This window comes from Leptonotus elevatus, chromosome 10, assembly GCF_054856555.1.
Source record: "Leptonotus elevatus isolate MCC_2025b chromosome 10, RoL_Lele_1.0, whole genome shotgun sequence".
NCBI classification, from domain to species: Eukaryota; Metazoa; Chordata; class Actinopteri; order Syngnathiformes; family Syngnathidae; genus Leptonotus; species Leptonotus elevatus.
The window spans coordinates 22,465,487-22,492,708 of record NC_141248.1 but is presented as its reverse complement, the minus strand read 5'-3'; the positions used below and the strand labels follow the sequence as shown (position 1 = coordinate 22,492,708).

The 27,222-nt window shown below is 38.0% G+C and overlaps 1 protein-coding gene and 1 long non-coding RNA gene across 6 annotated transcripts in view; one reads left to right on the top strand and one right to left on the bottom strand.

The window, feature by feature from the left end:
• Positions 1–27,222, bottom strand: part of sox13 (SRY-box transcription factor 13) — a 31,704-nt gene that overhangs the window by 2,288 nt on the left and 2,194 nt on the right. The window contains exons 1-12 of one of the 4 annotated variants that reach the window (XM_086087561.1): positions 23,325–23,371; positions 13,244–13,467; positions 10,988–11,084; positions 10,208–10,383; positions 9,006–9,074; positions 7,786–7,897; positions 7,379–7,443; positions 5,591–5,756; positions 5,008–5,138; positions 3,065–3,170; positions 1,580–1,744; positions 466–682 (exon numbers count right to left, since the gene is read on the bottom strand). In XM_086087561.1, the coding sequence (XP_085943687.1) occupies positions 466–682; positions 1,580–1,744; positions 3,065–3,170; positions 5,008–5,138; positions 5,591–5,756; positions 7,379–7,443; positions 7,786–7,897; positions 9,006–9,074; positions 10,208–10,383; positions 10,988–11,084; positions 13,244–13,465 (1,526 nt within the window). In that variant the 5' untranslated portion in view covers positions 13,466–13,467; positions 23,325–23,371. Of the gene's footprint in view, positions 1–465; positions 683–1,579; positions 1,745–3,064; positions 3,171–5,007; positions 5,139–5,590; positions 5,757–7,378; positions 7,444–7,785; positions 7,898–9,005; positions 9,075–10,207; positions 10,384–10,987; positions 11,085–13,243; positions 13,468–13,579; positions 14,117–23,324; positions 23,372–27,222 lie in introns of those variants that run through there. The other 3 variants (XM_086087560.1, XM_086087559.1, XM_086087562.1) reach the window with 3 other exon arrangements.
• On the top strand, positions 540–25,340 carry LOC147167643 (uncharacterized). 2 transcript variants are annotated; one of them, XR_015096327.1, is made up of 3 exons: positions 540–729; positions 3,071–3,183; positions 22,020–25,340. It is a non-coding gene; the product is annotated as an uncharacterized LOC147167643 (long non-coding RNA). The 2 variants fall into 2 exon arrangements; XR_015096328.1 differs by having other exon boundaries at positions 3,018–3,183.

Sequence of the window (27,222 nt, the reverse complement as noted above, 5' to 3'; positions counted from 1 at the left end):
GAAAAAAAATAAAACAAATATAAACAAATGTTTTGTTAGTCATGCTTGACTTGCTCCGACTAACCAATCAGAAGATGGAAAAATACTGACGTCATTGTTGGTCCTTTGAAGCAAATTTCAAATCTGACTGGGTAAAGCAGTTTGCTCCAAATGACTAACTATTATGCTTCCAAATAAACGCCTGCGTGTGACTGAGTTGTCCTCCTGTGACGCGACAACTTCTAAATTTAGAAATTGCACCGTAACAAATTGCTTGATTCATGCGCGTCAACGATTGTTTCTCTTAAGACCCGAAAAAAATGGCCTTTCCTGCTTGACATTGTGTGAGCGCACACCCGAATCCACGTCCAAGGACTTCAGATTTAGATTGTGCAATCTGGAGCAAAATGCGGCTCATTTTGTACAATTGTACAAAAACGGACGGTATTATTATTAATATTATTATTATTATTATTATTATTATACCTCCTGGTGTAGTTTGTCCTCTCTTCCTGTCGCCGACTCTTCATCATGGCTTTGTATTCCCCCACCCTCAGCCTCCGTCCCTCCACGATGCAGGTGCGCTTGGGCCGAGGTTTGTACTTGTAGTCCGGGTAGCGCTCCAGGTGCTGCCTGCTCAGTCGGGCCTGCTCTTCATAGTAAGGCTGCTTCTCCTGGTTGGACATGGACTTCCACCTGGAGCCTAAATGCAAACACGCCGCCAGAATCGGAAAAAGGAGAGTCAGCGAGGTGAGTCAAGCCTGTGATGTGGTGGAGGTCAAATCAAGTTCACTTTTATGTTGAAATCTGAAAACTTACTTCATTCGTCAGCTGATATTGGTAGCGTTAGTAAGAAAATGTATGCCAACATCAACAAAACCATTGTTCACAATAATGTATCACATAATCGTGGGTATGTGTTCCCATAGCATTTGTGTGTGAATATTCGTTATTTGAAGGAAAAACACTTAATGCAACAAGTCGATGCTAACTTCCTGTTAGCATTTTAATGGGAATTTGGCCCTTCGCTTTTAGCATTAGCGCTTGGCTAGCGATGTAATAAAAAACGAAGCATGTTTTGTATTTAAATATATAGTGGATGTAATTCTTATCGTCGTGTGTTTAGTTATACATTGAACTCCAACTGAGGTGTCACTAAACAGCTTAAAGGACGCTTAGGGACAACAGAATGACATACGCTTCACACTTGCTAGTCGCTAATGCTACGTAAGCAAAGTGGTGCATTCAGGGTACTTTCAGAGCGTCGGAAACGTAGGTTTTCTTCGATAATGTTTTAAGGGGAAAATAATTGGCCGATTGTTTTGGCCAATGTTTGGAGGCTAATAATCGGCCAATTAATCGGTCGGGCCCTAGTAAAATGTCACTCTCTCAAATGCTGATGGTGTTTGTATGTATTTTGAACAAAGTAACTTGGTTTGCAATAGCTTGAAAAAGTAACACATTAGATTAGTCAGTACTTCAAACATTATTTTCCAACTTCAAACTTTGGTTTCTGTCAATATTATATATTGCTTGGCAGCTTCTGAGACCGGAGGCAGAGAGTGCAATTTAGCCACCCCTACCCCGTTCCTGGGCTCACCCAGGATCTTGCTGATGGAGGAGTTGTGCATATCAGGAAAGGCCTGCAGGATTCTCCTGCGCTCATCCTTGGCCCAAACCATGAAGGCATTCATGGGTCTCTTGATGTGGCCTGAGGACGGAGGTGGGCGGGCTTCGGGGTAGCTGCCTGCGACCTGCATGGTACCTGCGGGGCAGAGAGATTAAGTTAATCCAGGACAGACACGGCGCTCGGCAACTGCCTGGTGGGGCACCCAGAAAAAATCAAGTTCGTAAAAAATCGTAGTAATAGTAATTATAATAATATTAGTATGTAATATTTACAATTTTATTTTTAATATAAAAAAGTTTGTAATGCACACATTTTGTGTTTCTCTTCTTTTGCCCACATTAAGTGAAATTAAATAAATGTTGGGGACGTACACAGAGCTATAGGCGGCGGGCGAGAGCGCCGAGTGCGTATACGGGATTGCTGGTTCGTCCCCCGGGTAAATTTGCGGTCCTCTTCTGGGTGAAATTAAATGCTTTTTTTTTTTTTAATCCATGCTTTAATAGCCTTTTTACACTCTTTTGCGATCAATTTGACTTGACTTAAAATGTTAATGATTCATCTATTATTTAGTTTCATAAATATTTAATTAAAATTAGCCAGTTATTTAATACAAATTAATATTCAAAGTAAACAAACACATTTTGTTTGACAACATTTTCAATTTATCAAAAAATTAATAAAATCTATGCAACCAATATTTCAGGACTCTCAATAAATTAAATACCCAGTCTGTTGGATTAAAAAAATAATGTAAATGTTGGCCGTGTATAGCGGAAATCTGACACTCATTGAAATGAAAGTATTGAAAGCATTTCAATAAATAATATTGAAACACTTTCTAAATTATTGTTTTATCGGTAACGGTTGAAAATAGCATCACAGTGCATCCCTACTTTTTTGGCCTAATTCCATATTTTGCTTCCATGGTTGGCATTTACTGCGCCACACGGTGGCTAAAAGGTGATATTGCTTGGTTTCATAAAATTATGACATTAATATTGTACAAACTATAGATGCCAGGGAACCCATTGGGGAAGAAATGAGCTCATTACATATAATAATTACGGAGATATGAATACAAATTAAAAAAAGTCCAGAAGGTTGTTAGGCGAACCCTAATTATTGAGTTTTCTGGTTGTCATCAGCATCAATGGGGAAATTGCTCAGAAAATGCGAGAAATTATAAACGTGGAACTGTACTGTATCTCATTTTAGCCACAAATTATTCACATTCTGTTTAATCTATTATCACATGAAATCAAGCTCAGATGAATCCTGATTATTTTGTGACGTGTGGAAGAAGCTGCCAGAGCGTATAATTATTAGCCTGACAATATTTCGAGTTTGTCTGGAATTATTCCGCACACTATGTCGCCGGCGATGTCGCCGTTCTTCTTCCGCGCCACAGGATGCTTTTAACCAGCGATGGACTCAGGCCGGTTCGTTTGCACTCACTCTCAGATTCGCTGGCCAGGAGGTCGTCAGCGGACAGCAGCGTGTGCGGGTTGTCGCCGCGCTCGGAGTGAACGCTTCTCTCACCGCAAGGAGGATATCTGCACTCCTGCACAGACAAGGTACAGTAAACGTCACAAACTTGCATTTGAGTGGCAATAAACGGGCGAGAGGATCTTTGAGGGCGCGCTGCGAGCTATTTTGGGGGTAGCAAATGTACAGACGCGGCGACATCAGCTGCCGTTCCAGACGAGAGCTGTAAGTGCGAAGGGAGAAAACGAGGACAAAGAAATGGCGTTTATTGTCGGAGGTGAAGGAGACAAGGAAGTCAGGAATGTTACAGTCGAGCAGCTCATGACGCGCCATCTTTCGTTAACAAACCGGGCACAATCGACAACGAAGAAAGTGATTGCGGACATTTGGAGGCGAGGTGGAGTCGGGTCCGTTTGAGGACGAAGAGAAGACGAACAATGTTACGGTACACAAAGGAGGAGGCAGGTGGCGACGTCAATGTCACGCCGAGGCCTTTGTGGTATTGTGTGGCCGCAACAGCTGCGTCTTCAGTGCCAGACTGAGACCAACACGCCAGACATCTCGAAGAATCAACACCAGGCCAGAATAGAATTTTGACACTAAACACACGTGGCCTTCAAATCGTGGTTTGGTGGATGTAAAAAGGGCCGATGAATTTGTTGAAAATAAACACTCAAACTAATATTTTAAAAAGTGTCATCTTCATTGAGACGATTACACAAGCTGATGGAATATTTTTATCGATTATTCACTCGATTAATCGGATTCGTTTTGACTTTGTATTCAAGTGTATTACAAAAGCATTTTCCCCTGATTACTGTATTAACTCATTCACTGCCATAAATTCATTTAAAAAAAAGATTATTAATAATTAGGGGCGACAGCCGATACATTTTTTAAAATTGTAATCGCATGACTTCACTAGTTAGAATGGATATAAAATGTGTGATTAATCGTGAGTTAACTATTGAAGTCATGCGATTAATTACTATTAAAAAATTGAATCGCCTGACGGCCCAAAATTTTAATAATTGTTTCTTTAAAAAAAAAAAGATTATTTAAAAAAATAAAATAAAGAAAAGATTAAAAATTAGGGGCATCAGGCGATTAAAGTTTGTAATTGTAATTAATCGCATGATTTCACTAGTTAACTCACGATTAATCACAAATTTTATATATTTTCTAAATGTACAATGCATTTTTTTAGGTTTTCATACTCGTTAACAACAGTGGGAAACAAGCTAAACTAATAGAAATAGTTCAAATGAATTTTTGACGTCTATAGCCGTCAATGGCAGTGAATGAGTTAACCAGTAATTGGTGTTTATTTTATACTTTGTATTCATATAGTGATTAAAAAAAAACGTTAAATCACCGATTTGATTATATGGAGCAATATACAAAAACGTTTCTATTTACTCTCCAGTTGACCGCCTCCATTCGCGGCGATACCGAAAACCCACAAATAAATGACGTCAATTGGAGAAAAAATAAAAATAAAAAATGCTGATAAACATTAAAAATAACGTCTTATTTCGTGGAGCCAAACAATTATGTAATTGATCATCAATTTTGCATAAAATACTAAATATTGTCCTAACCCGATCCAACTGAAGTCTACTTAACGCCAATAGCTGTGTCAGCAAATAGTGACATCATAGCAGTAAGAGAAAGGGGCAGATCTCATTTCTCTTCAACGTTTCTAGCACCTCACTTTTTGATGCTTTGACCGTGATCCAACGTTATTCTCATTCCGCCATATCGGAAGCATCCCACTTGATTTAAATACACATCAAAAATCAAGAAAACACTTTTGTTGTTTTTTCAGCCAATCACAGGGCACACACAGACAAACAAGTTGCAAGCGTTCATACTGAAAAACGATCAAGTATTACATTTGGCGATTTGCTGACCATTTTCCTGCTGGTTTCTCGCTCGGTTTCTATTTCTCTCTCCCTCTTTTGGCCTCCGGCGTTGTGACTTCTCAGTAGCTGCTGGGCATCATAAATGGCCTGGGCGACCACGTCACTGTCTCGCAGTAAAGCTGTCACACACAAAGACACAGTCGTCGTCTTTTTTTTTATGTTCTGTGAATATCAATTAGTTGAAAATAACATTTCGGAATTTCATTCTGGGTTTATCGTCTTTTCCGTCAAGTACAGTACATATTTTTAATTTATTTTTATGAATTGTTATGAAATTACTCACCATATTTCTATTTCTTCCCCCTTTTTATGTATGTATGAGTGTGAAAAATTAGAGAGAAAAGTGGAACATTTTGTTGTAAATTTAGACATAAATTGAGATATAAAATGTGTGGTTGATTATTGAAGTAATGCTATTAATTAGGATTTTAAAAAAAAGTAATCAACTGACACCTCTCGTATTAATTAATAGGTCATACTAACTTTAGGAGCTCTACATGCAGTGGAAATCAATTTGACCAACAAAGGTTGTTTGACTGATGATTTGATGATGTCACAGACTGTAACTCACTGAGGGCAGAGCGCGGCGGGCTGTTTGGCGCGCCCTTTGTCATATCTCTGTGCCTGTAGGCACTCGGCACCCCCAGCGGTCCCGCCTCCATGCATTTTGGACTTGGGGATTTCCCCAGCTCAAGTCCTTTGGGCTTGGACGTCAAGTTCAACGGCTGACCGGATTCCTGAACCCAAAAAGAGCAGATTGAGTAAATCGTGTGCACTCTTAAAAACAGTTGGGGCCAAAATGGACTGATCCTCGACTTGAGTCAATTTGACCCAACTTTGAGTTAGTGTAAAACAACTCAGATCCTTGACTTGGGTCGACAAAGTGGGTCATTTTGTATAAAACAACCCAGAAAGTTAAAAGTTAAAGTGGATCGGTCCATTTTTGATCCCTAATTGGGTTACTTTTGACCCAACTGTTTTTAGAGTGTGGATATTGTGTAATATGGGTGTCACAGAAGATATATTTCAAAACCAAAATATGACTTTTCCCCTTCAATGTAGGCCAGACAATCAACCAGAATGTCAAAATAATTTGTGGTCCTCGGAGTCTTTTCGTGTGTTTTTTTTAAATTAACATTTTATTTTTTAAATTAATTGCAATTGATTAATTAATTAATTTTATTGTATTTTAGTACTGAATTGACTGTTTTTTAAATTATTTTTTATTTGGTTTTTAAATTAATTTCAATTGATTAATTAATTAATTTATTGTATTTTAGTACTGAATTGACTGTTAACATTTTTTTTTTAAATTAATTAATTAATTAATTTGATTGTATTTTAGTTCTGAATTGACTGTTTAAAAAAAATAATAATTTAATTTTCTATTTATTTTTAAATTAATTTCAATTGATTAATATGTATGTGTTTTAGTACTAAATTCGATTTTAAATTAGATTTTAAGTAAGAACAGTCTTGGAACTTTTCCGACACACCTCGTATGCATCGTATGCATGCTATTTGTCAATCGGGCATGTCTCAGCGTATCTGTCACACCCTTTGTAGCATCTCTTTTCTTTTCTCTTGCTAAACTTTTGTTTAAGGACCTCTCTGGCTTAAGAACCTGCCATCCCCACACACGCACATAGAGGGACAAAAGAAACAAGCCTTTGAAAACAAGGTGTGTTCCGTTTGAGAATTTCTATACCTGCAGTATCCTGAAAAGGAGGATCGGTTGGTCTGGATGATGTTTTGATAGCACGCAAACGATTTAATGCTGTCACTATTGAATTTTTATTTTTTTAAAGACTCGATTAATCGATCGAATGTTCAATCGATTAATCGACTAATCGGATCGATTTTTTGCAGTAAAGTATATTACACCCCCCCTGATTACTGTTTATTAACCAGTGATTGGTGGTTATTTCGTACTTCGTATTTGTACAGTGATTTAAAAAAAATGGCATTGATGTTAAGTAAAAATAGCAAATGTCTTACTTTGATTAAACACAACACTTTCATGAAGGATTACGGAACTCCGTAAACAATTACTGTTGATATGCTGAAATTAGAGGATTTGGACAATTTTCAATTAAAAAGCGGCTCCAAACATTTACATCCATTATTAAAATAAGTTGTCGATTAATTTGATAATCGATTACTTGTCAATTAATTGATTAATTTTGACAGCTCTACTATGATTAATAGCTTCCACTATAATGTTTTTACTTGGAATATGAAATATCTGAGTGCATAAAGATGATGTTTTTACAAAACGTACAAAATGATGTCAATGGGTGTTTAAATAATTTAAGTAGAATCGAAATGAACCGAAAAAGCAGGAATTTGAACGCGATACCTGTCGGACAGAACCACCGCTCCTCTTGACAGGGCTGGACAACAGCTGCATGGCATAGTCCACAGCTGGAACAGATACAATATTTTTTAATGAAAACAAATTTAGTTAACAGAATAGTAAAAACGTTTCCTTCATTGCCTCATATCCATGTTATTGTCTTATTTATCCAGGGAAAATTCCTCACGTCGCTAATATAAGGACCAGCGTTGGCACTATTCATTTTTTTTTAAAACCTGTTGCTAGAACGGTCTAAGAAATATTTCAGTTGACAACACTAGACAAGTCGCCGGCCGCTCTTGTTCGCTTGCACTGTTGACATATCAAAACAAAAGCAGGCCCACATTTGACATTTTAGTTTTGACTTCCGAAAGGCCATCTTGGTCAAAACATTAGGTACACAGACTCACCCGGCTTGCATGGGATCGGCTGCAATGGTAAGCTCATCTGCGGGTCCGAGGGGACGGAAAGATTTTGGGCGTTGGGGTGGAAAGCGGGGATCATCACGTAGGGCATGTTGACCTGCCACGGAGACGTTGAACAAAAACAACTCGCATGAGCAAAAACGACAATCTGTCGCAATCTGTCAAGCACAACACAATTTTGAAAAACACGGAGACATTCTTCTTTTTGTGCGTGCTGGGAAGAAAAAAGCACTTTTTGCGTTATATTGCTCATTATTGGAAATGTTTTACAAGTATGTCTTGTAAGCGCTTTGTGACAGTCGTAGCTGCTTGAAAGTCCCTTTATAAATAAATATGAAAATACTGAAAATATCGTTTTTGAAAAAGCACCTTCAAATTACAGTAAAATGGTATAATTTCTCAACATAACTAGAGATTTACAGTAATTGGCCATGCAGATTTTTTTTAAAATAAAATAATAAATATTTATGTATTTATTTATTACATTATTTTTTACATTTTATATGTAAACATATTATATATATATATTTAATCTTAAAAAAAATTTTTTTATACTATTTGCTTTTCCAAAGTGAAAACACTCAAGCTAAGCTATTCATATTTGGATATCATGTATAAATATCCATAATAGAGTTTTAAAAATGTAGATTTTTTTTTTAAACATTTATATTGGTTGCAACTATTTAATAGAATTGTGTGTAGTAATGCCATTTCTCAGGATCGTCTTGATGGATTCAGACGAAATTTGTTATGCACTTAGTTATGGCTGCTCGATTATGAAAGAAAATATGAATCATGATTATTTGGGAAATATTTTTTGGAACAAAACAAGAAAATGTTTAAATAAAAAAAATATTAAGACAAATACAATTATTTGAAACATTATTATGCAAGTTCCTTTTGGATAAAACAAAATTGATTAAATTAGTTATTTAAAAAAATGCAAGGTGCTCAAAATTATGATTATTAATAATCTTTTTTTTATCAATTACTGTACGCTGATTTTGTAATTGTAGAGTGTAATAATTGAACTTGTAATTGAATTTGGATTAATCGCACAGCCCTACACTTCACTAAAGCCGCCGTGTGCATTTCTGAGGCTTGACGCTCCGCTGTTCATTCGACTTGATGCAATCGACGCCCCGAGTTGTGAGAAAAGGTCTCTTTTGTAACATTGACTAGCCCTGTTGTGTATTCTCGCTGACCTGAATCTGCTGCTGAAGAAGGTTGATCTTGTGCTGCTGCTGGATCAGCTGCTGCTGTTGTTTAGCAATCTGAGACACAATACATGTGATTGTTACACGCACATCAACACACATATCGCATTGTATGTTTCACACAGCGGCTAGTGTGCACAAAGTGAACAGGATCAGGATCTTAATCAGGTGCTCACCGTGGCAAAGCGCTTGCACTGCCATACATGTGCTTGCATCCATAAGTGTTGGGACAGTGGGCCAAATTTTTATTATTTTTCCCCTGAAGACTAAAAACATTTGGGTACTTTGCCATCAAAAAAAAGATTATTATCAAACAAGAAAGCAGTAGCTCCATTTTCACGTATTAAAAAAAAAAGATAAAAATAATGCAAAAGGTGATAGATAAAAATAAACTTTCATAAGAACATTCATTGAAAACCCAGATAAGAAAATGCCATAAATTCCTTAAAAAAAAGATTATTAAAAATTAGGGGCGACAGGCGATTAAATTATTTAATTGTAATTAATCGCATGACTTCACTAGTTAACTCATAATTAATCAATCAAATTTTATATCTGTTCTAAATGTACGATACAAAGTTCTAGGTTTTCATACTCTTGTTAACAAAAGTGGGAAAAAATTTTAAACTAATAGAAATAGTTTAAATGAATTTTTGACGTTTATAGCCAGCAATGGCAATGAATGAATAAAAAAAAGAAGAAGAAGAAAACATTATAAAAAAATTATTAGGGGCATCAGGCCATTAAAATTTGTAATCGTAATTAATCGCATGACTTCCCTAGTTAACTCACAATTAATCACACATTTTATATCTGTTTTAAATGTACAATAAAAAATTCTAGGTTTTCATGCTCTTGTGAACAAAAGTGGGATTTTTTTTAACTAATAGAAATAATTAAAATGAATTTTTGACGTCAATGGCAGTGAATGAGTTAATAATAATAATAATAATAATAATTTATTTAATTAATTACATTTATTAATTTATGTATTTTTTAAATGAAATCAAATGTATTTAATTTAGTTTCCACTTATTTAAATATGAATCTGAAGATTTTTGTTTGACCCCCAACACCCCCCCCCCCTTCATGTCAGCAAAAGTATTGGAACATATGACTGCCTAGTGTCAACTTTATCACTTCTCACTTCCGACACCGCTGACGATCATTGGACGGTATGCTAATGCTACCTGTTCTTGCTGTTGCCGGGCCAGCTCCATTTGCTGCTGCTGTTTTTCCAGAAGCAAGGCGGCCATGTTCCTCTGCTCGGAGTGGGCACCCAGGAGCTGTTCCCGTAGTCCACTCAGTTGGTTGATCATCATCAACAACTGAAGCTCCTTCTCCGCCAGAGACTCTGGGTTTCCTGCTGGTTGATTTAAAGCGAACAAAAAAAAAAAAAGTTGCGTACATTACAATGTAATGACTTTCCAAGCAAACCTATTCATAACATATATTCATTTTTATTGAGTCATTGAAGAAGCGAGCCGCTTAAAGCGAATTAATTTGTATACTCAAATAAAATGATAGCACATAACTAGACAAAGTAAAATGTCTGCTGAAAAGCTGGATGCTGGCGCCCCTAATTTGTAATAATCATCTCGTCAGGCGTTTACAAATTTTAATTGTAATTTAATCACATGACTTCACTAGTTAACTCACGATTAATCACAAATTTTATATCTGTTCTAAATGTACATTTTCATACTCTTGTGAAAAAATGTTAAACTAATAAAAATAGTTCATATGAATTTTTCACGTTTATAGCCGTCAATGGCAGTGAATGAGTTAAAAAAAAACGCGTTTATGCAGGAATCAATCACGTACGCGTTTTATCCTAGTGTTGTAGATCTATCTAGAAGTAGATACTATCTACATCTACTACATGTACTAATATTATTACTAGGAGATACCATACTATTAAAAAAAAACCTCTAATGTACTATTATCTACTTAGAAGAGTTTAGGCCGACCTTCCTTGGACTGCCCTTTTGGTGGATCCAGCAGCTTTGCCTCCTTGAGTGTCACTTGGCTGTGTATTTGTGGCAACTCCTTACCGGGAGAATCCTCCTGACAAGAAACACACATCTTTAACAAAACATTAAAATACAGAGTCATACCAAATGTACTCAAAAGATTGTGTACGAATAAACGTGTCTGAAAATCCAGATGGTGCTGTTTTAAAATCATTTCCCTTGTGCGTTAGTCAGACTTCCTTTCCCTGATGACGCTTTGTCCAGAGGCAATAAACTTCGCTCCGAGTTGGTCATTTGTACAGCCTGAGTCCGAGTGGGTGTGACTGACATATGCCATTTTTATAGCATGCTGTACAAACGGTTGTGCTACACAAATTGTGCCTAGCAACAAGCGGCTGTGTGTACAGTGCATGACGTGCGGCGTTACTTGGAAAGCAATCGGAGCAAATTTCAAGTTGAGGTTTCATGAATTAATGAATGCAAAACCATTAATTAGTTTCTTTTATGTCACTGGCATATGTGCGCCATAAATTCTGTAGAGTAAATTTGACTCTTAATAGAGTCAAAGTACTTGGGGGAGAGTAAAATAAAAAATAAAATAAAATAAAAAGTCACTCAAGGGTTGAGGAACAATACACAGCTCCAGCTGTGTGTTAGTATAATCGCTCGTGTCAGCTGGAATCTTTGTAACTCTAAGAGACCGCAAACTCTTGGATATAAACAGTAGGAGTGGCAACCTCAAAGTCATTAATTTGTTCCTCAACCCTTGTATATAAAAAAAAAAAAACTTTTTTTAAATTTTGTCAAAATCTCTCCTTGCAAAATTTACTTTGAATTTCCGAGTGAAAAATCTTTAATTGTTTTTTTCATGTGATAAGCAAATTCTCTCGTACGCACTAAAATTTACTTTGAATATTTGTCTCTCTTACAAGTGTACATTTTTACTCTATTTAGAGTGAGACCAAATAGACTCAGTTTAGAGTTAAATTTACTATACAAAATGTATATATATATAGACACTGTATGACAGAGTAGGTGTCAGCTACCTTTGCTGTCAAAAGAGCCATTTTAGGTCAAATAAAAAAATCTGCCTAAAGCCACAAAACATTTGAACATTGTGTGATGAAGGAAACAGTGAGTTAGTGTTAATCTAATGTATGAGGGCCCAAGAGCTAAATAGAGTTGCACCATAACAGAAAAATTTGCAGCATCCAATTCATTTTTTCTATCTTTCGTCTTCCATTTTTATTTGTCTGTAATTTAATGTTTCATACATTTTTAGACTTTTTATTTTTTTACCTTTCTGTCAAATTTGGGACATTTTTGGCAATTTTTTATTTTTTTTTGCTATAAATTTTCTTAAATTTTGGCCAATTTTGTAGAAATGTTATGGTAATTTTCAGAATTTCTTCTGTTTTTGGACATTTTCTGCATTTTTTTAAGAGTTAACTAGTGAAGTCATGCGATTAATTACAATTAAAAAATGTAATTGCCTGTCGCCCCTAATTTTTAACTCATTCACTGCCAATGACGGCTATAGATGTCAAAAATTAATTTAAAATATTTCTATTAGTTTTACACTTTTTCCTCTTTTGTTAATAAGAGTATGAAAACCTAAAGAAAATGTTTTTGGGATTGTACATTTAGAACAGATATAAAATTTGTGATTAATCGTGAGTTAATTATTGAAGTCATGTGATTAATTACAATATAAATAAAAAAAAGAGAAGAAAAGAATTAAAAATTAGGTGATTATTATTTTTCAAATTGTAATTAATCGCATGACTTCACTAATTAACTCACGATTAATCACAAATTTTATATCTGTTCTAAATGTACAAAAAAAAATTCTAGGTTTTCACACTCTTAACAAAAGTTGGAAAAAATTATAAAATAATAGAGATAGTTCAAATGAATTTTTGACGTCTATAGCCGTCAATGGCAGTGAATGAGTTAATACTCTTTTTTTTTTTTTTTAAATGAATTTATGGCAGTGAATGAGTTACACTTTTTTTTTTGAGGTCCACGGGGACCCACAGGAAAGAGACTAAAGAGCAACACGTGGCTCCAGAGTCGCATGTTGAAGACCCCTGACACAGAGTCTCAAAATAAACTTTCATAAGAACATTCATTGAAAACCCAGATAAGAAAATGCCTACAAATTATGGACCAATGACTGCTCTAGTAAGTCAGTCAATATGGCTGACAAAACAGCAAAGGCATTCGAATTTGTATTTGGAGCGTCCGTCTTACCATTGGCGAGCAGGACAGCGGCGGCGTCAGCTGACGAGCCACGAGGGGCTGATTCCCCATCCAGTCGCGAGAGGGAGACATCTTGAGAGTCGGGTCAGCGTTGGTGATGAGTCCAGCAGCTCCTCTGCCGATCTCCTCCTCTTCGACTTTGACACCGACGCATGTCATACTGCCGTCCACGTTGGAGAGGAGGTGCGGCGCCGGAGGGCTGGGCTCAACCATTCCTTTCAGACAACACGCATAATTATCCGTCACTGGGCGTGCATAAACGTACGATTCAGGTATGCTTTGATGCTTGGCGTCTTCAAAGTAACTTGATCATGCCCTGTTGCACACCTGTGAAGGTTTTTCCCCAACCGATTGTTTGTGTTCATTTCGATAACAGTTTCAGTTCTGTTGACAGAAAAGCTACTTGAAACATGTGTTTGTATGTACGCCCATTATTTTTTTTTTAACTCACTTCGGAAGACTTAATTTGACGGTTAATTGATGGTTTTGTTACCAAAACCTGAAAGCCTATTGTTTGCATGTGTAAGTAATATGAGACAAACACACCTCGGTGTGTGAGGGTTGCAACCAAAGTTTGAGTGGGAAAATTCGTGCCCGTATGTTTCCTCAGTTCTGTAAGCGGGTGAAAGAAAAACACAGCAGACAGCAGAACAAAACAAACAAAACACACAAGGGCAAAAAGTGCACATATATATAAAGAGGCAGAAAAAAAAGCTATTGTTGGAGCTGGGGAACAAAGGAAGCAAGGACAATGGGGGAGAGGCTGACAAAAGCCGCCGGCCGTAGGAAACGGGTTGGATAACAATGCCAGCGGAATGTGCCGACCGACTCGGGAACACGGCAAAAAAAAAAAAAGAAAGAAAAAAAAAAGTCAAGCGCCACCATTCTGCAGAAACATAATGATGATTACAACCCCTCCTTCACTGAAGCAGTGCTGTGATTTTGAACAAAGCCACCTGTCTGCCATGGTCCGAGGTTTGGCATCTGTGTGCGTGCGTGTCCTGATGCAGGTGAGCATGCATTGCAGTCTGGCATTCGATGAAGAATATTTTATCTAAAAAAATTCAAATAAATGTGGATTTCTTTCAAAACACATTTTTATTGAATGGCAGCTCTGTTCAGGGGTGACCATTACGACTACAGCTGTCAAAATTCATTGATTAATCAACAAGTTATCGGTTATCAAATTAATCAGCAACTATTTTAAGAATCGAGTAAACATTTTTTGATTCAAAATTGTCCAAATCCTCAGATTTCAGCATATCAACAGTAATTGTTCACTGAGTTCTGATTATCTTCTGTGTTTAATCAAAATAAGCAAACATCTGTTTTTAGTTTGGAAAACAATAGTTGGGTTTCCATCCACCCATTCGTGTTCGAACTTTCAAGAAATGCGAAAATAAAACTGAATGGAAACGCTCGGAATTCGAAAAAGGGCCCAAAATTTGCACACAAAAAAAATTATGTGGATTTTGAAGCGTATCGAAAAAAGGAAAATGCGAATTTTGGCTATTTACGAATAACCGCTGGCAAGACCGAATAAACGTTGTACGTTTTGACCGGATATTACGTCACACGCACGTTTGTCGTCCCAAAGAAATGTCGGATGATAAAGTAAGGTATGTTTGGGGGGGGACGACAAAACTGAAACCTTTTTGGAATTAATGAAAGAAGCGAATATTAATGCTATTTTAGATGGAAAACAGCAACGAAACGCTACGGTTGATCAAGAATTGCAAAAGCAAACTCATTCGACGTCATCGCGCAGCGCAGTCGCTTCCTGTTCTTCTTCTTCTTTTAAATTATTGGTTGATCACATCTCTATACGGTGTATACCGCCACCTACAGGGGCGGAGTCCCCTCTCAACATTCGCAAAAGAAGAACAGATGGAAACGGGCATAAGTCGCATGTCCGTTTTGCGCATTTTCAGTGAATTTGTTTACATTTTTTTGAAACAATTGGATGGAAACATGACTAATGACCGAACCGGTAACATAGTACAACATCAAATCCACCTTTTTTTAATCACTATATGAATCTGAAGTACGAACCAATCACTGGTTAACAGTAATCAGGGGGGAAAAATGCTTTTGTAACACACTTAAATGCAAAATTAAAATTAATTGGATTAGTCGATTAATCGATTGAATAATCGATAGATTCATCAATTCTAAAAATATTGGACAGTGACAGCATTAATCGTCCTTTCACACTGGAACAACTTTACCCAGAACTAGAACTTTTTACAGGAACTTCATGCCACAGGAAACCTTACGAAAATAAAATGTCAGACAGAGGCAAACAGAGGCCTTACTACGGGGGTAGAACTTTCAAGATGGGAACTGGAAGTTTTTTTTTTTTTTTTCTCAGAGAGGTGGAGTCCGCAGCACTTCTGACCGGATGACTAATTGTTACATTCAATTTCAGTTTCCACATTAGAGAAGCAGGTGGCCGTTCTTGTTCTCACTCCTGGTAATCACAAGATGGCGGAAATAAGAGCCTCAGCGTCGTGTCGCGTATTCAAATCGGAGGACAGATGAAGTCAGTGGGTCAGGCAGTTTGCACCAGAGCATGCGGGAGATAAGTTAGGGCAAGCTTGGGAGAAGGAAGAGGCCCCCAGAGCACAAGACCAAAGTCCACCTTGACCCCTTATGCCCTCTCAGGCCCAACCCCATGTCTTAAAACAGGACTCCGAGTGGTCACACACACAGCGTGCTTTGTCCCACGCTGGAAGTTATTCTTGGGTCTCGCATCCAAGTTTGACAAAGTCGAAAGGGCGGAGCCCCGTCGCAGGTGGCGTTCACACGCTCGCCGAGAGGCTGCGCGCCTGCGTGTCATCCAACGCAATGGTATGCACACCGTTTTAGTGACTGACGTGAGTTGTTGACAGCCAGGAATGCGTCAAGGTGAATTTGTTGAACAATGACTGCAACTGCAACAATGCAAGGCAAGGTTGCTGCCGCATCGGTCTCTTTTGTTTCAATATATACTAGGTAATGTCCCTTTGCTCATCTGCAGCTGATTGTATCCGTGTGGAACCTGATCTTGACTTAGACGAGCATACACAATACACGAACAGCTTTGTCATCTTACGCCTTATATTTTGTTGAACCTGACTTTGGGTGTTTTTGGCTTTCACAGGCCATCGCCGCATGAGAGAGAAAAAGCTTCCAAAAAAAAGAGAACATAAATGCTACTTCTGAAGAATGCCGGGAGCATTGTCTCACAATGAAGACAAACACAATACATAAGGAAAATTACTGACGATATGAACTGCCTGAACCGGTTTACTTTAATTGCAAATTTCAGAATGTGCAAAGCCTGCCCTGTTTTGTTGTTTTTGTTTTTAACTGAAAGGCAGTTAAGAAATTAACTCATTCACTGCCATTGACAGCAATAGACGTAAACAATTAATTTGAACTATTTCTATTAGTTTAACATTTTTATCCATTTTTGTTAACAAAAGTATGAAAGCCTAGAATTATTTTTTATTTTTTACATTTAAAACAGATATAACATTTGTGATTAATTGTGAGTTAACTAGTGAAGTCATGCGATTAATTACGATTACAAATTTTAATCACCTGATGCCCTTAATTTTTAATCTTTTCTTTATTTTATTTTTTTAAATAATCTTTTTTTTTTTTTTTAAAGAAATAATTATTAAAAATGTGGGCCGTCAGGCGATTACATTTTTTAATAGTAATTAATCGCATGACTTCAATAGTTAACTCACGATTAATCACACATTTTATATCCGTTCTAAATGTACAATATAAAAATTCTAGGTTGTCACATTCTTGTTAACAAAAGTGGGGGGGGGGGGGTGATGTGAACCGAATAGAAATCGGTCAAATAAATTTTTGACGTCAATGCCAGTGAATGAGTTAAGGGTTGGAATTGTGGGGTTAGATCACCAAATGATTCCCGAGCGCAATCCCTGCTGCTCACCGCTCCCTTTAGGAGGTGGCTCAAATGCGGAGAACGAATTGCGCCCCACTTCTGGGTGTGACAATCAGCGGTACTTGAACTTGAACTTGAATTTGAATGATAATACCCTAGACAGAAAGCCATCCATTTCTTTGAGCATAGAAACCAAGAAACAAGTTACAAGTCGTAACATGTTAAACCTAACCGTCACGGAGCTCTCGTCACTTATCCTTCCTTTCTTGTATTTTCACCTTTTGTTTTTTTTTTCTTTCCTCTCTCCTCACCCATCAATGCAACTTGTTGGATTTCTATTGTCTCCTTCCTCGAGCCTTAGGCACAAAAGCACAACGGAAAGTGATCGAGAGCCAAGTGCCAGAATCAACAGTTGATAATGCATTGCAACTCTACTTGGTAGTAAACAAACACGAGAATATGTGACAGCCTCTCATGCAACATCTTCTGAGACTTCTGACCTCATTTTCTTCTGAGTGAAGGGACAAAAGCTTCCACAGTCGCACCAGCATTTATAAGAGCAAATCGGGGCAACAACCTCATATTTTATCGTTATTTCTCTTGGAGTCGTTTTGAGTAGGCCCGTCACCATAATTACTATGTCGATTTATCGCTCAAGAGAAGTGACATTCCATGTCCCCAGAGCTAGCTTCAGTAACCGCGTTGAGAGGAACCAGTTGAGGTGGCTCGGGCATCTGGTTCGGATGCCTCCTGGAGTGGTGTTCCACCGGCGGGAGGCCCCGGAGACGACCCAGGACACGCTGGAGAGACTAAGTCTCTCGGCTGGCCTGGGAACGCCTTGGGATCCCGTCGGAGGAGCTGGTTGAAGTGGCTGGGGAGAGGGAAGTCTGGGCTTCCCGACCCCGGATAAGCGGTAGATGATGGATGGATTTATCGCTCAATGAATGAAAACGGACTTGATAGGTTTTTCTGACTTTGATAAATGGTCGTTTATATGCTTATATGTTTGTTTATAGTAACATCATCATGTCAACATTCAAAATGGTGTGTTAGTGCTGTTACTATGCTAGCCAGTGCTTCTTCTGCCAGTCCCAGTCAAATCACTGAAAGGAACCACAACACAACCTTGACATTTCTTCAGATTGCCCAGCGGCTAATCTGAATTCATACATTTCCTCTTTTATTGAAGACTATTGAGAAATGTTCCGATTCAACTCAAGAGAAAGGAATAGAATTAATTTAGCTTAGAAAAAAATGAAATAGTTTTACAGATAAAAGGACATTAAAAAACAACTTGTGGGTATTAGATAGGACTATACAGTCTCATTTGGCATTGTTAGATGCAGACACTGTTACACTTGATCATTGAAATTTTTTAAAGTCATTATTACACTTATAGAATCTTTAAAGAATGTGCATGTGTATAAAACGGTAACTAGAACACATGCAAGTACACACAATTTGAAACAAAGTCTTGTTTCGTTACTGCCCGGGCCTCATTAGAGAATGAGCTCTCCAGGCTGAAGACACAAAAGCCTCACTCTCTTCAGCCTTCCTTTCCCTCTCTTCCTCTGTTCTCCTGGCCTTTTGATGTCAAGGGTACTGAAACCCAAAAAACAATCAACCAAAGAATAGAGCCAAAATTGCGGGTGTGGAGAAAAACACCAAACATTGAAAAAGTGTCCTCTCTGCTCAGTGGATCCGACAAAGAGCAGCGATGGGAACTTGCCTCACGAGTTGGTGATGAGGGTCTTCTGCCCCGATTTAGTCATAACTGTTTTAATTTCCTTATTTCCTCAGTGGAGCTTTGTGAGTGTTATCGTAATTTCTGCCAGGTGCCGTCATGACTGGGACCTCCTCTATTTCCACAACAATGGGCCATTGTCTGTGGTTGAAGTCAATGTGTAATGAATGATGTCTTTAAAAGTCTTATCTCATGTCTGGTGAACTGGTGGGCTGTTTGCTGGGGCTTTGTGGTACCGCCCTTCAAGATAGTATAAGAATGTTGTAAGTCCTCTGAAATCTTCGCACTTGTGAGAGGCTGCAGCCATTGTCTGGAACTTACTTGTGCCCGGAATATTCTGTAGAAATAAAAGCTTCGAAGTAACTGTTCATCGATCTCCAGCCTGCATTCGGATAACCAACATTCTCACTACCCGAAAGAAAACGAACATGCGGAGGAAAAGATCTGCCTCCTAACATTGGCTACCTACCCTATGTGGCACAATTATTCCGCTCAATCTCCATATCCTGGCATGGTTGAGCACGTCGAGTGGTACAGTAGAACATTGACAGCTCCTGAGTTTCCTCTATTTCCTTAATGTAAATTGCTTAAATATGTAAACAGACGTCTGGGTGAATTATTGGAATTTTGAACTGAACAAAACCACAGAAGCAATCACAGACGTGAATAATCTGCTGCTGTATAACCTGTTCACCGGAGAGACATTTCTCACCGGGAACATATGAACTCGTATTTATAACGTAGACTGTACATAGTTGCACAAAGTATGGAATTGATCAGGATGCAAATTCCACAAACAAAGGTCAAACGAACACCACTGGATTTGAATCTACGACCTCTGTGCAGCGAGAAGGATGCGGTAACCCGTCATCCAATGTGCCACAATAATGACATCAGTGATATTTAATTAGGATTTTTCGATTCCCTCACCAATTGACAATCAATGAAGAATTGGATTGATAAACATCCGTAGGGGTAGGCAAGTTCGGTCCTAGAGAGTCCTGCATTTTTTTTTTTCACGTCTCCTCGAACACAGCTTAAGAGGCTCCTGCAGAACGCAATTATGAACTGATGATTTGAAACATCTGGGTTGCAGGCAGGAGATACGGAAAACATGCAGAACTGCGGCTTTCTAGGACCGAACTTGTCTATTCGCTGAATTCTTATCCTACCTTTTCATTACTTTTCAAATAGCATAATATAGTCAAAGTGTGATATGAAGTCTGTTTGTAAATTTCATCCACACACGCTTAGGAAAATGAAAAGGCCTAGGACTCCTTTCCGCGATCGACGAGTGTTCAATTTGTGCCAAGTGCACAGCTTGATGTTTAGTAGATGGCAGCTGTCATGTGCTGATGAAATTTAAATCTGCACGATCATTCTTTCTTTGTCAAACAGCCAAAAAACAACACCCAAGAGTAACTGTTTTGTTCGCATGCTAAAATCTAAGACCTGTACTTGATCCGCCCACCAAATAAGTATTGTCTATGCAGGTAAGTTATATTTGAACTTCACTGGTTATAGTGACGTGCCAGCAACTAATTTTATAACACCTTAAAACGACTGAAGTGCCACTGGGTGTGTGTGTGTGTGTGGGTGTGAAAATGTCACAATTAGGGTGCGCGTGCATAGTTTAAGGTGGTACAAGGACAAAACTAATTGATCATTGTTTCGAAAAGTATAATAACACATCTTTCCAACTACATGTATAGTCCCGTCTAGACTTATGACACACCCGTACATAAAAGGGCAAAGAGGGCGACAACAACAAAGGGGCGTGATTCAGTGACACCCGAAGCTGGCTTCTAGTTCACGGGATCTTTCCTGAGACTTTTCAGTGTCATTTAAATCGGTCGGGGGAAGAAAACACGATGTTTTAAATTAACGCGGCGGTTTGTTCTTAACTTTAATTAAAGTACTAAACCCGACTAGTTTTATGGCTGTCTTCTAGTGCTGTCACTATCGATTATTTTTTACAATCGATTATTATATCGATTTTTAAATCAATTAATAGAATCATCGGATACATTTTTATTTTACATTTAAGTGTTTTACAAAAGCAAATTTCCCCTGAATACTGTTTTTAACCAGGGATTGTTGTTTATTTTGTATTCGTATAGTGATAAAAAAAGGGGTGATTTTCAATAAAAAAAATTGCTCCAAACGTTTACTCGATTATTGAAATAGTTGTCGATTAATTTGATAATCAATTAATTTATTAATTTGGACAGCTTTGCTGTCTTCACCTTCAATTTAAAAAGCGTTGTTCTTGTATTCCCCATCTCCATGTCGCTTGAGAAAGTCTTTGTTGAGTTTTCTTAGATAGCTATTTGTACTGGATTAGAATTGCTCATCTCGGCAATGCAAATCGTGCAGTTAAGATGCTGACTCAACTCAACTCTATATTTATAGAACACTTTAAAACAAGCACCTGTTTTCTGTTAAGATGGAGCCCAGTTGCAGCAGATACAATGAAAACAGCAAAAGCCGCAAAATGAACCCTGTGGAACGCCAAATGTTCCATTATGATTGCAAATTCACATTACACATATTCGTCCGACCTCAACATAGTTAGTATGAAGGGATTATAGTAATAAAGTAATCACACGACGTACCATCACAACAGACAAAAGTCAAATACTCACACGAATCATTTGAGTCAGGTGTGTGTCCTGACTTCCGCCGAACCCCTGACACTGAACCCAAGTTAAGAGAGATTCTCAATTTTCTGAGACAGGCGCCCCCATGCGCTCAGCGGAAAAACGGGCGCATCGTCATTTTTGTGTGGAGTTTGTGTTTGGGACCGTGTTGCGCCTCGCTAGGCCTTGCGGCGGACAGAGCGGTTGCACATCTGGCTATTTGGGCCAATCCCTCTGAATCATGTCAATTCGTTATCATCTGAAAAAATATTTGAATAGCACATCCCGGCTGAACCTCATCAAGACATAATCATCACTACCTTAGTCTTCCTTTCAGAGGCACATGCTAAAAAGCAGCCATTTTCCATGCCTGCGACTCATTCCTCTCTCTCTCTCTCTCTCTCTCTCTCTCTCTCTCTCTCTCTCTCTCTCTCTCTCTCTCTCTCTCTCTCTCTCTCTCTCTCGCCTCCTCTGAAACAGGTCGTCTATTGTGATGGCTAGTGAGAAGCTACAGTGGCATTTACAGAAGATGGACTGAGGAGGAAGAAGACAAAACACACTCCCAATAAAGCGACGGAACAAGAGAAAGGGAAGAAAGGATGTGTATGAAAGCCTTTTTTTTTTTTTTTTTACTTACTTCACAATGTGCATCCCCCCCTTCCCCCTCCCCTGCCCACCCCCCCTTTCCACACTCAGCTCCTTGAGGGTAGCACAGACAAAGGCAGCCTGACTCTCACAATGTACTCTCTCCTTTAGCCCGGCACACTTTATATCCTCAGTACATTCACTGGTTCTTCTGAAAAGAAACCCACGTGTGCACCAAGTGTGTGTGTGTGTGTGCGTGTGTTTTATGGCACTCCAAATAAGAGTGGTGGGGGTCTGTGTTTGTTGAGGGTCTTATAGGGCAAGGGGCCAGGGCTCCGAGGTGTTACTATGGAAACGCCTTTGAGCACAACAGGTGATTCTACTTGGGGCCTGTTCATCTCCACGGTGAGGAGCGACAGGAGGCCATTAGTCTTTGTGCGCGGGTTCATACAAGTACGTATGCCACAAACAAGTTTGTGCCACGGGTCTTAACCAGCTCCAATAAGACAGAGATCATGTCTGAAGTTGCGTGCTGACCACCTTAATTACGCACTCTCTGCTTTGCACACATGCCCTTCCCGGGGACATGATCGTACTCTTACCCACATGCTCGTGAAAAAAAGTACTGGCATTCTTTACTTCAGTAGAACTCTGAAATGTACGTGAAGAGAAAAGTATGGTGTAAATGTAAAAGGAAAATACGCTATGTACTGCGAATGTCTATTACTTCTTGTGTTATTCATTTATTATTCATTTTATTTACTTACTTAGTTACCTACTTAAATTTATGCTATTTTATATCGCCGACATATTTTGTCCTTCAACTCTTTCTACATTTCATGACGGATTCAAACCATTCTAACTTCAACATGTTCCAAAAATTCACGCTTCGCTAGCTATTATTTTTCTCATTCCTACCTTTAACCGTTTTTCCACAATTCAACATTTTTGACCCCAAAAATACCCATTCATTTCGAATGAGACATTCAAAAATTCACTTCTAAAATATCATGAAATGAAGAAAAACTATCTTCACATGATCGACCCCCGTCTCTGATCTCTAAATAAAAACAAAAGCAGAGACCCTGTTTTTAAAAGTATCAATTATAAAGAACAAACATTAAAATTAAAATGTAATGAGTTAAAGTAAAAACGAGTTTGACAAATTAACAAAGCTACTCACTTAAATGAACAATGTACCTCTGCTCAATAGATCCTGGTCTTGGATCCTGGTGTACCTTATGCGGCGGCCACTTAATGTTTAAAGCCCATAAACCTGCACCGACGTGCCTATAATACAAATAATAACAGTGGTGAGTATTGTGGGAACAGCGTGAAAAGATAAAGCAGTTAAGCTCCATCCGTAAACAACAGCAACCACCAAATAGTTCCCAACAAAAGTTTTCCTTTCAACGCTGTTGAATGAAACACACCTTAGTCCTGTAGGAGCTTGCATTTTGAGGATGCACACCTTCAAACTCACATGAACAATCGTGCAAAGAACAAAATCCGTTTTTTTTCAATTGAGTGAAATGCATTCAAAAGTGAAAGGAGAAATGGGAGTTTGAAAAAAAATAAATCTGTATTTAGATGCAGATGATGAAAAGGATTCTGAATTGAGTAGTGAATTTTAATAATTAATTGTTAAATAGCAATGTGGGGTGGAACTACAAAAGTGGAACTCTGGACTGAAGTGCAGTAAATTACAAAAATTTAAAATACCGTTGAGATATTACAAGCATCTTTGTTATCGATTCTGTTTTTAAAATATATTGAAAAACAGTTTAACATTCTTTTTTGAATTGACTTCTGATTTCGAACGAAGCTATCCAACTGTTGTTTGTAATCAGCATTCTACTACTGTACTGTAATAATATAAAGTACATACATTTATATGGGCTCACGGTCACGACAGCCCTACGAGGGAAACCGTAACTGTGAAGCGGCCCGGGACAATTTATTCATTTCATTTTGTCAACCACATCATGTTAAGCAAAACCCAAACCAGCTCAACTAAAGCACATTTATCATGAGTTTGGTCTGTTTTCCATTCATTTGTTTTTGTATTATTAAAATTTGTTATTGTTATAAAATTGATTGATTGTTCCATACCTAATCTATTGCATTGAAGTGTGGGGGTGTGCAATCAAAACCGACACCAAACTCATCTTTCTTCTACAGAAACGTGCTATTTGTGTCGTTTTCGGATGTGGATACAGAGACCACACAAATCCGTTATTTGTGCAACTAAAAGATATAAAAATTAATGAATTGATAGAGTTTAACCGCCTTAAATTTATCTATAAAGCCTATCATGAAATGTTACCAGTTAACATGCAAATCATTTATTTATTTATTTTTCAAAAGGGAAAGTTAGAACAAATTAAGAGAAACAGATATTTTTTTCCAAACCTAACTTAAGGTGTCAGTTATGTGTTTTTTAAAAAAATTATAAAAGCACTATTACTGGGGAAAAAATATATATATAGCACAAGGACATGCTGTTGAATTATTTTATAGAATTGTTACATTAAAAGCGTCTCGACTGCTCGATGTCATTCATTTTGTGTTAATAATTTTTTTGTGTGAAATGTACTTCTTTCTGTCCCCTTTCATTTCTTTTCCTTTTAAAGAGTGACATAAGAATTGTAATTGAAAAACGCCAAATCTTTTAAACTGCATCTGAATAGAATGAGACAAGTAGTGAAGTTTGCTGTGAAAAAATATGTGTCCATCCTTGCAAAAGTGCGTACGCACACACACACACACACACACACACTACAGTACTTATGAAACGCGTATCTATTGAAACAAACAAGAGGGAGAGCAGTAGAAAGATATTCAACCTTGTGAGCAGCGAGGCATAGAAACCTAGCAAACATAAAAGAGGATTGTTAAATGGCTTTTGTAAAGAAGAATCTCGAGAATGCTTTGTGATGCTGACATGGTTGCGTGTGCGTGTGCATTGTTGCTTGTAGAAGTTTAGTAATGTTTCCTTTGACATTCCCGCTGTCTTGTACCTCCTCCTCCGCCACAGCAACAGCAGTGAAAAGTATCAAAGACGCCTCGTGAAGAATAAAATGTCACCCAAAAGCAACAGGAAATCAAAAGCCCCTTCCAACAGGAGTCTTTCTTCAAAAAAAAATCCAATTCAAACGTGTTAATTCACATCCAAGGCGCCGCTTCAAAGAGAGTGAATGAGTGTTTTTATTTGCACAAGAACCGTTGACAGTTCGTTTGAAGTGCATGAGGAGTTTCAAAATGTGTGCATGGGTAAATGCTTAATAGTGTGACAAAAGCGCACGATTGCTTAAATGGGCAAGCAGCTGCACACCTGCGATGCAGAGGTAAGCGAGCTTTACTGCACTTGTACGACGCTGTGTTCACGTAAGTCAGGGGTGTCAAACTCATTTTCACCCAAAGGTTCGGCTCGTATGTCAGTAAGCTATAACGACAGGTCAAAAATATTTCCAGTTTTTTTTTTTTTTGGGGTGGGGGGTGCAAATAATTACAAGCACATTCTAAAAATATTCTCATTTATTATTACCTTATTGCAGTGTAATCTGAAATTTCTGGCCAAAAATCAATCAAACTTTTTTTTGCAACAAATTCTGGATAACTACGGATCCCTCGCAAAACGTTTGCGTTCCCTTGCAATAAACGCCAGAGAACGGCAAACTTTTTTTAATGCGAGTGGACGCCTTTTCATTTAATTTATTTATTTTCTGCATTCATGTACTTCCGGGTCAGTTTGGATACTGTTGCCTCGAATGTGCGGGTGAGAGGCGGCGGCACCGTAGCATAGATATCTATGGCAGTAGCTTTTTTCAAAATAAAATTCAATTAATCTTTCCCACCGCTGTGGACACTTCATCCTCGTCACTTTTAGGCACACCAAAGTTGACCCGGAAGTACATCAACTCTGCGTAAAATTGCGTTCAATCATTGCGAGGAACGCAAATCTTTTTTTCCCTCCTACCATGTCACCCTAGGGGCTCCGTAGAACAAAATTTCAGAATGTCATTTAATTAATAATTATTATTATTAGATGCATTTTAACAACTTTTAAAACTCTCGATGCACATTGACTGTATATTCTGATTTGCATCAACCTTAGCACGGTTCTTTTTAGGGTTGGAAACCTCTCACTTAAAGCTTAACAGAGTTTTTTTTTTTTTTTTTTTTTAAGTCCGTCAATAATACACATCTTATTTTAAAATCCATAAGAAGATAAGGGTTGACGTTTCAGTGATTAATGATGCGACTCCCTGGCACTATCGTCAAATACGTGACGTCGATAAAGTTGTCAAATGTCACTTGTCCTGATCACTCCTTCGATCACACGAGTTTTTAACCTTCACATTCCTCGTGATTCATTCAAAGAGACAATGCAGTCAGAGGGTTTTATTTAAAGAGATCACAAGGCTTTCCGTGAACATGCCATTGTTCTGTTTGATTGGCTCGGCCTCACACTGTGCCGAAGGACTAAAGGAGACACATACACACGCATGGACACGTGCACACGCACACAATTATACTCCATTGTGGTGTTCTCTGTGGACTCCTGGTTCAATAGGATTGAGAGAACAATGTCCAAAGGATATAGGAGGTCAGGATGAGAGATGAAGGGGGGGTGGGGTGGGGTGGGGTGGGGGGGGGGGGGGCTTTGTCTGCGCTACTGCCCTCATGGAGGTGTTCAGTGTATCACAAATGGTACACTACACCACACATACATCCATGTGCGCACGCGCACGCAAAAATGCAGGTACAAAGTTTTGGAAAAGGTCATTAATAATTGTACATTAAAAATATTCAGTAACTTTATACCTCTAACTGTCTTTCATATTAATGAACTCATTCACTGCCATTGACGCCTATAAACGTCAAAAATTATTTTTAACTATTTCTATTAGTTTTAAAAAAAAATCCCCATTTTTGTTAACGAGTATGAAAACCTAGACATTTTTTAATCCTCTTTTTTTTTTTTTTAATAAAAGATTATTAAAAATTAGCGCCGCCAGGCGATACAAATTTATTATTGTAATTAATCACATGACTTCAATAGTTAACTCACGATTAATCACAAATTTGATATCTG